Source organism: Musa acuminata, chromosome BXJ1-2 (assembly GCF_036884655.1).
Source record: "Musa acuminata AAA Group cultivar baxijiao chromosome BXJ1-2, Cavendish_Baxijiao_AAA, whole genome shotgun sequence".
NCBI lineage: Eukaryota > Viridiplantae > Streptophyta > Magnoliopsida > Zingiberales > Musaceae > Musa > Musa acuminata.
Genome location: NC_088328.1, coordinates 25,149,629 through 25,162,231, shown reverse-complemented (window position 1 = coordinate 25,162,231; position 12,603 = coordinate 25,149,629). Strand labels below are relative to the sequence as shown.

Genomic DNA, 12,603 nt, shown 5'->3' with positions numbered 1-12,603 from the left:
CCTCCTTAGCGGTGATCCACATAACATGGGTTACGAAGACGCTCCTCAAATTGTTTGCTGAGAAGAAAAATGGGAGAGGAGAATAGGAGATGACAACCAAGAATGCCCTGATTCTTTGGTTCTCTCCTATTTATAGACGTTCCCTATCAACTTAACCGTAATGGATCATGCCCTATTGGGTATTGGATCTCCATCCAATTACCCAAGCTTATTAGATTAATGAGTCTCTACCCAATAATCTCTTATTAAAGCTTATCTATAGGATCCAATAATTCAGGAGCTTATTGGATATCCAACAAGATATGTCCTCCAACGAATATCTCATATCTAGATCTCTACTTATCGCAATACCTATCATATGTGTGTGACCCTCTAGGCCCAATATTGAGTTGATCATGAGTCATATATATCAGAACTCCTTCTGGCTTAGTGAATTATTATCTTCATAATAATTCACTCGACTTATTAACTGCGGAAGTACTAGACCACTACGCCGCAGTCCAAATGATATAGGGGAATCCAATCCTTTGAACGTATCCAACCTTAGTTATCATGTACCTATAGTCCCTCATCCATCTAATATCATAGAGATCGTATACAAGGTATGGTGCTATTAGACTCACACGATTTTTCCTCGAGTCTTGCTCTAATCGGATTCTCTTGGAGAACTCTTTCTCTCTCAATTCGAATGACCTTGGCCAAGGATTTGTCTAAGCAAGAACACATGTGATATTCCTCTCATGATACGAGAGTGGATGATCTTATATCGATACTCAATAGCCCTTGTAAGGTTGGTTGTCACTCTCGATGTCCGATTGTGCTAGATCTGAAACTTCTAAATATATATGTCCGATATCAAAGAGTGGGGTACTTATACATGACATATTTGGTATCTCAAGTTTAAGGATTATATACACCATTCGGATGATAGAATCATTGTAGGTATCATCAACCATCAAGCATTCCGTGAGCAGATCAATCAATAAACTCATTCTTCAATAAGCACATGTACTATAGCCCCAATGTCCGCACATGAGCAACTATGAAACCAATCGTTTCCATCATATGGACATGTATACAGTACACCAAGTTGTTTAGTTATCTCGATTTCCCTCTCGAGTAACATATGACTAGGATTATTTAGAGTCTGTGTTTAAAGGTGAATCGATCTCATTATCATAATCTCATCACGATCGGATTTCCATTACGTAGATCCATAGACATCAAAATATATTTATGCAACAAGAAATAAAAAGTAAAAATAATAATAATAATAATAAATAAAAAGAGTACACTTCATACGTGTCATCATTCATGTGATTGACTTTATGATACATATGACAAGTAATGACTATACGATATAATTACCAACATAATGACCGACTGTTAGGCTATATTGCCAATACAAACAAATATAAATATTAATACAATACACAATGACCATGGGTTATAATGTGATTACATATGAATTCTTTTTCTAAGCTATAAATTTCGGATGTCTTTTCGGTTGCTTGGTCAGCTGAATCAGACAAAGTATACAATGAATCACTAAGTAAGCACTCAATTTCTTCATTACCTTCTGCAATATGATGTCCTCCATTCTTTCTAATTCTCCTTAGGTTTTGTCGTTTATACTTGATTTCTTCGTCTTTCGCTTCCTTTAAACTTCAAGTACGTTGCTACCAGTCGAATAAGTTCCATAAACTCTTGTTTAGTCCCTTCTTTTATAACATGATCTTCCACGAGATCAAAATACATTTCTCTTTTAGTGCTTAAAGTAAATACATTGACAGGTTCTATTTATTCTCATGTTCAATGGAGGAAATATGTTTCTTTCTTATTAAAAGCTCCAGAAGAATGACCCCAAAAGCTATCAACATCTCTCTTCTCTGTCAATTGACTAGTTTGATAATATTTTGGATCCAAGTATCTAGAGGTACCTTGAATACCAGTAACTATATAAGTTTGATCAAGTAGAATAAATCTTGAAGCCTCAAATTCTAATACTTTTGCAGTGAAGTGATTATTCAAGAGAATATTCGATGACTTAGCATCTCTATGTAAAATAGATATCGAAGCAGCTGAGTGCAAATAAGTAAGTGCTCCTTCGGTTTCTGCAGCGATCCTTAGACGAGCTTCCCATGACAATGTAGAATTACCATATGAAGTATGGAGATGATCCGAAAGAATTTCGTTTGAGATAAAATTCATAAATCAATAAGGACACTTCGGTCTCCAAGCAGTATCCAAAAAGCTTTATCACGTTTCTATGATTAATTTGAGAAAGAATTACAATCTCATCGACGAATTGATCAATCTCGCTTTTCTTCACAATTTTTTAATTTTTTGTGATTACTATGCATTGATCCGACAGAATCTCTTTGTAAATTGTTCCGTGTCCTCCGCGACGAAGCACTCGAGTTCATCAAAATTATTGATTACCTTTTCTATCGCTTCAAGAGGAAATATCTTTGTTCTCTCAGCAACATCTTCACGGGAAGAGATGAGTTGTTGTAGCAGTAAACCATGATTCTGACGGAAGTGTTTTTTTCTTATTCTCTTTTGTTTTCTTTTCTTCCATTTCCTCCATAGGATGATCAAACTCGTACTCAACAGCAATAACCCCACGCCATTACTTACGCCGATGATGACACCTGCACGTTAACACTCAAGTTTTAGCTTTTCCTGACTCTTGTTAGCTTCGCCGATGGCATTTACCCTCTGCAGGGGTGGAGCGGGACCTTGTGGAGGCGGAGGGGGCGGAGGTGGAGCGACGGTTGGCGGAGTCGGCGCGCAAGATCGAGCTGCAGGGGAGCTTGGTTGAAGTGCTCGAGGCAGAGCGGATGGTGCTGTTGGGTGAGAACGCTCGGCTAGGGTTCCGGGCGGCGGCCGCGGAGGAGGAGGCGCGGGCAGTGGCTGCGGAGTTGGGGTACATGCGGCGGCGGGCGGGGGAGCTGGCGCGGGCAGTGGTGAAGCTGCGGGAGGACCACCGGGTGTGCCTGCTGGGCCGGAGGATCGAGGGCCTCCAGGCGCAAATCTATGGCCTGGAGCGGCGCAACCGGGAGTGCTTCGAGGCCATGGCGAGGCGGGAGAAGGAGAAGGGGGAGGCGCGGGCGGAGGTGGACCGCCTCCGGGAGGAGAACCGCCGGCTGAGGCAGGAGGCGGAGGCGGCGCGGGCCAGGCGGCGATCGGGCCGGAGCTGGTGGGAGCGGGTGTGGCGGTTCGACTGGGCCCCAGCCTCGTGTGCGCCGCACGTGAGGGAATCCAAGGTGCCCAAGAATTGTTTCTACATATAGATAAATGCACCTTCTTTTTTTCGTCTTCGTATGTTTTTGTTTATTTACGGTCCAAAAATATGGCTACGTGAAGGACAGCACAGAGTTGGATGTAGAGAGTCCGTGGTAGTCACCTTGTACTATGATATTATGGGTTGGACTAAACCTATAAGTATGGCAGTGTATCTGATGATTGTCTCGCGGGATGGCTGATCGAATCATGGGTGATGGACATGACAAATTATGTCTTCAGCACGCTACTTAGTATACATGAGGCGTGCATCGATGATGATGATTTACGATGGCATTTGCACGCCACATTTACATTTTAGAAGTGATACCTGGGTTTATAGCCGAGGCTATTCATTAAATATTGTTACCAATATTATAACCATCTTTTAACTAAGTAGATGCAAACTCAAACAATTAACCTAGGACATTAAGCGAAGTAGATATCTATATAAAGGACATTAAGCGAAGGAGATGCTTATATATGATCTGATGCATGCAAAGGATAGCACTGTATTAGCATTTATGGGATACAAACTTTCTAGTGATAATACCATGACAACTCATACGAGAACTATACAAAACATTTAGATGTATACAAAGAATAATACTGTATAAACGTTTATGGGATATAAATTTTTTGATAATAATACAAGACACAACAATATTCAGATGAGATGAGGACTACATGAAACACTTGATACACACAGAGGATAACATTGTATAATCGTTTATGAGTGACAATACAAGACATTAATACTCACACGAGAACTTTATAAAACATGCTCAATATTATACATAACTTTCTAATGATAATATAAGACACAACAATATTCACAGGAGGACTACATGAAACACTTGATGCATACAAAGGATAACGTTGTATAACTATTTATGAGACAAACTTTCTAGTGATAATACAAGACACAATAATACTCACACGAAAACTTTATAAAACATGCTTAATATTATACATAACTTTTTAGTGATAATACAAGACACAACAATATTCACACGAGGACTACATGAAACACTTGATGCATACAAAGAATAACATTATATAACCGTTTATGAGATAAACTTTCTAATGACAATACAAGACACATTAATACTCACACGAGAACTTTATAAAACATGCTCAATATTATATATATAACATATAACATCACACCAAATAGAGATATAAATATGAATAATTAAGTGGAATGCGAGCTCACCGTGGGTTATATAATGACCATAGGAATTCCTTTTCTAAGCTATAATTTCTGGATGTCCCGTCAGTTGTTTGGTCAACTGAATCAGAAAAGGTATAAGATGAATCACTTAGCAGATACTCGGTTTCTTCCATACCTTCTGGAATAGGATATCGTTTTTTCTTTCCGATCCTTCTTAAGCTTTGTAATTTATGCTCCACTTCTTTCATCGTTGGCCTTTCAATCCCATTCAACTTCAAACACATTTCTATCAGTTGAATAATCTCGAGAAGCTCTTGTTTAGTTCCTTCTTTCATGATACGTTCTTCCACGAGATCAAAAGAATGCTTCTCTCTCATTGCTTGAAGAAAATACATAGATAGGTTTTGCCTATTCTCATGCTCAATGGAGAAAACAGGTTTCTTTCCTGTCAGAAGCTCCAGAAGAATAACCCCAAAGCTATAAACATCACTTTTCTCCGTCAATTGACTAGTCTGGTAATATTCTGGATCCAAGTATCCAAAGGTGCCTTGGATAACAGTAATTATATGAGTTTCATCAAGCGGGATAAATCTTGAGGCTCCAAAATCCGATACTTTTGCCCTGTAACGATCATCCAAAAGAATATTTGATGACTTAACGTCCCTATGTAAAATTGATATTGAAGCAGCCGAGTGCAGATAGGCAAGTGCTCCGGCAGTTTCTGTAGCGATCCTCAAACGAGCTTCCCATGATAATACAGAATTACCATCCGAAACATGGAGGTGGTCTGCAAGGGTCCCGTTGGAGATGAATTCATAGACTAACAAGGGGACTTCTGTTTCTAAACAACATCCAAAAAGCCTGACGATGTTTCTATGATTAATTTGAGAAAGAATTGCAACCTCATTTATAAATTGATCTATCTCACTCTTCTTTACTATTTTGGACTTCTTTATGGCGACTACGCGTTGATCTGACAAAATCCCTTTATAAACTGTGCCATGTCCTCCGCGACCGAGTACTCGAGTTTCATCAAAATTGTTGGTTGCCTTTTCTATCTCTTCCAGAGAAAATATCTTTGTTCTCTCAGCAACGTCTTCGTCAGAAGAGATTAACTGTTGTAATAGTAGTCCATGATTTTGGTGGAAGTGTCTCTTATTTTCTTTTGCTTTCTTATCTTCCATTTCCTTCTTAGGATGATAAAACTTATGCTTAAGAGCAATAAGCCACTGCCAACACTTACACCGATTACGACACCTGCACAATATCACTCAAGTTTTAGAAGTCTTTTCTTTCTGTTCTCACATTTTTTATTTATGTTAAACATGGTAATATTCATTTTTGCATTTTTGTAAGCCAATAAATTTCGAGAACTTACCTAACAAAACAGTCTGTTTTTTGTCAGGAAGGCACTTAAAACCACCATTCGTATTTATGCATGTCCCATTGCAAACGTACTTGTTGGGACCGCTGCACTCGTCGATATCTAAGAAACCATCAAAAAAATTAGTCGTATTATATCACGTTAACTTCATAACCCAAATTGCAATATATATTGTGTCAGAAATTAAAATATGATAAGCAGCAAAGGTTTAGTCACATATTACTACATAATAAAATTTTATGAGGTGCATATTGATATATTTTTTTAAAAGCATAATGTATTAACTAAACATGTGAGGTACAAAAAAAAAAAAAAAGACTGTAGGTTAGAGCACAAAAGACATGTACATTGACAATTTAGTTTCAACGTTGATAAAATTATTTTTGTGATGCATGGTATTCATTCCTAATTAACAGTGCTTTCTATAGGAGGAAGAAGATTCTCAGGAGTCTTTTTCCAAATAGAAGAACAAGGAGTATAAACTTGACAGTCTCTGTAAGGTGCGATCGTCCTTAAAATCTCGCATAATGGTATTAGTTCTAGTATGTAAACTTAGTTGACACCACCTTACATGTATTGATTCTAGTATGTTGTAGAGACATGCAGTTAAAATAGCTTAAGGTACCGGTATATGTGATGTTGGACAAGGATATTTAGGGAATTATGCAAATAACATCTATCATTGTACTTTAGAGAAAGAAAACTTTGGAAGGCTAATGTTTCACGTGTGTTTTGCTTTTCAACATTTTGAGAAATGGTTCTATTGTCTGCAAGAGAGAGAGGATTTTTGCTTTTGAGTACCATTACATCCATCGGCAATGTATGGATTTCCTTGATAACCTTTAGAACACAATCTTTTAAATGATAATTACCATGCACATACTTTACATAATTTATTTTTCTGAGGTGCACACTGACGATTAAATATTAGTTTTTGACAAAATTATTTTTGCGATGAATGGTGCTCTTTGGTAATTAACGTTACTGTTTGTTTATAGAAGGAAAAATATTGTAAGCGTTTCAAAAGTAATTTCTCCCCCATATATGAACAAGGAGTGTAAATTTGATAGGTTCTGGATGGTAAAATTGTCCTATAAAAATAATATGTAGGGAGTCATGTACTAAGTTGGCACCATCTTACACGTATAAATTCGATTACGTGTTATGCAGATATGCAGTTAGGGTAGCTGAAGATATCGGTATGTACAATTCTTGAGAAGGATCTTTAGGGAATCATGCAAATAACATGCACGTATCAATGCATAAATAAGAAACAAGGAAAACTTTTGAATGGCTAATTGCACAAATAAAAAAAAGCCAAGTCTCTGAATGTGAAACTATTCAGCGTCTATTTCGTGGCTAACGATTGTACATGTTGTGTTTCTTTTTTGCTTTTAACATTGTGTAGATTTTAATTACATGACTAATTTTCAACATTTAAGAGAGAGGTAAAGGAATCAAGTACCTGTACACCCATTACGTAGGTATGGATTTCCTTCATAACCTTTGGAGCAATTGCAACGGTACCCCAAGACATTTTGACCATCGCTTGTTGTGGTGTTAGTGTCCAGACATGAGCTGTGTTCAGCGACACATGCAAACACGGTCCCATTGCTTTGAGCATCCTTGCAAAGCTGATCCTCAATGACCCAAGTAATATTGTGCTGCTCGTCAACGAAGGTGAAAGGTGAAGTCTCATAGGTAAAGCTGTAGGGCTCACTGTCTTTATACTCAACATTTAATTGTCCTTTCTCCAAAGATATACTGCGCACAATGTAATACTCTTGGAAGAGGAGAGTGGGAGGATTTAATGTGACGTTGCACGTTAGAGCAAATGACTGGTCTCTGTAACACCTTTCTTTTAGCCCGAATGGAAAAGGGATGTCAACACTCCCACATTTTGTTGGACAGCCATCCACCGGATGTAGAGTAAAAGATGTATCTGTTGATATGATGAAGCAGGTCAGTAGCAGTTGTCTTAAGCTTACCGTGTTTTTTCGTTATCGGATGGCCAAAAGGAACTGTACGATTGACTAATATCTTAAAAATCAAAATTCTAAGCTAGATACGGTGACCAGACTTTCTCCTGTGTTATTGTGGAGATGGATAAGACAAATGGACTTGGGATCTAATGTATGTTGTACCATTTAATTATCTAATGAACATGGGATTCAAGCCATTACATGACTTATGACTCTTCTACTATGTAACAATCTTATCTAATAGTGAGATGGATGTCTGCACAAGTAAACATCCCTTTTACCAGTTTGATTGTAAAAAAAGAAACTATTATCAAGCATAACAGAGAACCAGGAAGAATATTTAAACTTATCATGCGTGTACCATATTTAATCACTTCTACTACAGATCATGCTTATCTAATCGAGCTCACACAAAAAGAGATAAGAAGGAATATTACCTTGACAGCCATTTGATAGGTATGGATTGCCTTCATGATTAAAAGAGCATCGACAGAAGTACCCAAAATTATAATCAGTGTAGTTATAATAATTAATGACATCATAACAGTCGCTATTGGGACTGATGCAGGCATAAGTTTTCATATTCTTCTTGGCCTCTTCACAGGTAGGATAGTCTTTGATGTACCATGATAGGGCAGTCTCCACTTCCGAGCTGCTGCCTTTCACTATTCCTCGGAGACCATCTGTGGTAGTATTGTAATAATCGTACACGAAAACTTTGATACTGGAAGCATAAAGCAAATGAAGATCACTCTGATTGAGTCGAGTTAATCGAACCTCCAATGAAGTACTATTCGAATAATATAAACTAAGTGTGCACTGACTGTTGTAATTGGAAGTGCATCTAGTTATGCAAGTGCCGCTAGTCCTATTGGTGGTGGGATCCACTAGGTCGGCAATGACGCTGCAACCAGACACGTACAAAAAATTATATGCATGTATTGTGTAAGAACTCTGCACTTCTTGATACAATGATTTTAAAGAGTAAGGCCAACTCTGAAGATCAATTAACGGAACATTAATGAACTCCTCATCCACACCCATGGTGATAATGGGTGTCATGACGCTCACGGTCCCATTATCCAAATCGATTCTAGTGATCTCGGGTTTTCCATCACCCAAGAAGAGCCTTGGAGGTTGGCCGGTATAGTTCGTGCAAGTAAGATTAAAGCCCGGTCGATAACAACCATTGCCTATCCCGAAAGGGTACTCGATGCCGATATTACCGCATCTTTTTGTGCAATTGGAAGGTAAAATGAAAGGTTCCTTTGTCGATGCGCTTTCTACATTTGTTAAACCCATTGAACTCAATGTCAGAAGTAGCAGCAACAGTTCCACCCACCCCATCCTCTCTCTCTCTCTCTCTCAGAGACTAACCTTTCCCTCTTCCGGCTGCCTCAGTCCTGTTCGATAAAGCGGGATTCGTGCAGGTCAGAGAGTAACTTGAATCGGCGACATGGGCAAGACATAAAACACTCTACGGTAATACCATAAATGCTGCTACAGGGGAAGCTATGTATGTATGTATGTATGTATGATAGTTAACAGTAGCTAAATTGCCAAGCATGATACTACTGAGGTTTTCTGCATATTTCTAGCTATAGCCCAAGATATGGAGGATCTCTAGCATAAGAAGAGAATTCATTTGATCATATACATCCGTTTTGCATCGATGTTACTAAGGAAAACCAAGAAGCGCAACACAGAAATTAAATGTCAAGCTTGTGAAGAAGACCGGAGTAATGGGAGAGCAAATTCCACTCACCTTCGCGTCTCTGGTTGGTGCTCTAGCTTGAAGGACACCTGCAATAGGGAGTTAGGCCGTTGATATAGATGATGTTCTAGAAACAATTGCTGGAGTTATAATTAACCACACTTGCAGATGGAGATGTCATGACAATCAACAAAGTTGAATAGACTTGTAGTGTGTACTGCTACGTCTTTGAACTCGTCAGAACTGTTCCATCGGCCACCAATTATGATGCAATGCATGTTTTTATTTTCCAAACGACTAAGCTGGTCGGAATCATTGCCACTTCCAAAGGCTCGCGAAATCTATTTCTATTGTCCATCGTACAAAAACAATATCCGGGTCGATCTCGATGCTACGGTGAAAAAGAAAATAATATGAACAACCCGCTATTGCATGCAAATATGTCTACTTCTGGGTATCGACCTGAGATTGTGCTTGACTCATAAAGTCAACAACACCCTTATAAGCCATAAATTTGGTTCAATGAGAAGCCAGTCTTCCTTCGTTGGTGGCTCGGCTTAAGTATTGTTGTAAAACCGGCATTGTCGTGATCATATGGCCTCACCTTTTACATTACGTGATTGAGACAACTGAAGTTTGATGAATCGCTTGCATATCTTTCAACGATAAAGTCAATACAACCCAACATCGACGCCAATAGCTTGATTGGGATAGATTGAGAAAAACCCACCTGGAAATTAAACCATTCTCATTCCGTTTCTCACCTGATAAGATGGTCGATGACATCCGATTGCTGCCTCCTATGATCTTTCAAAAGAACAATCGGTTCTTTACTCGGTTTCAAGTTTGCCTTCGGATTCACATCCAACAGGCATTTGTGAATTCCAGGAAAAGAGAACAGAATTAGGAACAACGTGCAACAACACTTACAATGGAATGCGAATAAATGAGTGGAACGAGAATGGAGCATGATTTCATGATGACAGGGTGAGGATCAATTTAAGTTGTCATCACACCTGCTTCACAACCATCCCCTATTTAGAGTTTGCATATGGTGGTAATATATATAAGGATAAAAAATAATTGAAAAGTCTCCATTCCTGCAAATATTATAATTGATTTCTTAATTTTATCTGACATGCCAGTTCAAACAGGAGAAAGATTAATGCCATGAGTATCACATCTCCAAAACGACAATGGACCTTGACTTCCAAGTCTTCACACTAAGTCCTATGGTAGAATATGTTGTGATGCTAACTTGTGTTATCTGTCCTCCCTAGAAAAAAAAATCCTTGTGCTCGTGGAAATTTCAAATAGGAGGCAAAAACATGCATTTTGACTTAAAAACTTGACTTGAGCCCTAAAATAAATAGAACTTACCAATATTTAGAATAATAATTTGCAAGCACAACGCCTCAGATAATTTAGGAAAACAATTTAAATCAATATTAGAGTAAAATAATAAAACCACATAAGTAAAATTAGAATTTTAAAATATTATTTTTCTGAAGACCCAACCCTTCTTGTTTAAGTAATATCTAACCAACACTTCACAGATTAATTGGGAAAGAAGGGGAATAAATATATAAATGTTGTCTTCCGAATATTTGTTTCAGAGCAATAATTAGAACTACACTACGGAACAGACTTTGCTAGAATTGTAGAGTGTATTGCTATCTATGTCGACTTGTGGTTGTTCCATCGGGCACGAACAATGATACGATACGTTTCTCCCTGCTGAAAAATCGAGTCTGTAACAATATATCACGGTTTAACGTTTTGATAAAAATATAAAATAGAAATAGTGGACTTGACATCTGTCCCAATTCACGTAATCAGTTTATAATATTTGTGTATCATGTCATTCTGATTACTCTGATTACTCGCACTTCATTTGTTGTCTTAGATGTAGCTAGTATGCCAACTAGAACTTCTTTTAGGACATATAATACGTGGCTTTTGGATTCGATAAAATTGTGATATATCCTTCACAACTAGTAACAAAAATTGATATTTGACTCATATACTAAGAGTCAAACAAGGATCATCTCAAAGTACTAATTGAATAGTGCCGTATGGTATGCTAAAAGTTATTATTGACTAGTCAAGTAATGTTTTTAACTTTGAAGTTAAATGTGGATTTCGAGTTAGTCTATACTTTCACAATTTTTCTCTTAATAGTCTACGCTTGTAGTCATCTAAAGCATCCATATTCAATTAAGATATTATATTTGGATTTTTTCATTGTGTTGTTGTTATCTTCTCGTTCGAAGAAAAACTATCCTTAGAGGCTTTCACATAAAGTCGTTCTCGCTTCTATCTTCATGTTGCAGTGAGGTAGGTTTATTCTTTGGATTTGAATAGGGAACGACTAGTCAAGCTATCAGTAGAGTAATATAACATGATTATAATCTAAAAACTTATATTATTTATTTTAGATATGAAATTACTTTCTAATAAAATCCCATAATTAGTAATAAAAATTAGGATTTAACTCATCCACTAATAGTCAAACAATGATCATTTCGATGTACTAATCAGATAGTGCAGTATCGTATTATTGAAGTTATTATGGCTTGTGAAGTAATGTTTTATCTTTGAAGTTAAATGTAGACTTTAACGTTAGCTTATACTTTTCATATTTTCTCTTATTAGTCTACAGTGATAGTCGTCTAAAGCTTCCATCTATGAGTGAGACATCATATTTGGATTTTCTATCGAGTTATTGTTATCTCTTCATTCGAAGAGAAACTAATTTAGAGATTTTCACGTAAGTCGTTCTCACTTCTTATCTTCTTATTATACTATGATTTATTTTTCAGATTTGGATAGGGAACAACTAGTCATACCATCAGTAGGGTAATATATCATTAAATGTATATCTAAAAACTTATGTTATTTAGTTTTTGGAGCAATGTTGATAGCGGGACTAATCCTAAACTACTCATTTCTTAATTTATTTTAGATATGAAATTACTTTCTAATATAATCCCACGAATAGTAACAGAAATAGGGATTTAACTCATACACTAAAAGCCAAACAATGGTCATTTCAACGTCCAAA

The 12,603-nt window shown here is 37.3% G+C and overlaps 1 protein-coding gene and 1 pseudogene across 1 annotated transcript; one reads left to right on the top strand and one right to left on the bottom strand.

Moving 5' to 3' along the window:
- Positions 1-2,593: 2,593 nt before the first annotated feature.
- On the top strand, positions 2,594-3,517 carry LOC135611882 (uncharacterized). Its single transcript, XM_065107531.1, has 2 exons — positions 2,594-2,605; positions 2,700-3,517. The coding sequence occupies exons 1-2, from the start codon at positions 2,594-2,596 to the stop codon at positions 3,294-3,296; spliced, it is 609 nt and encodes a 202-aa protein (XP_064963603.1). The 3' UTR covers positions 3,297-3,517.
- A 689-nt stretch (positions 3,518-4,206) lies between these two features.
- Positions 4,207-9,590, bottom strand: LOC135604323 (wall-associated receptor kinase 5-like; annotated as a pseudogene).
- Between the last annotated feature and the right edge of the window lie 3,013 nt (positions 9,591-12,603).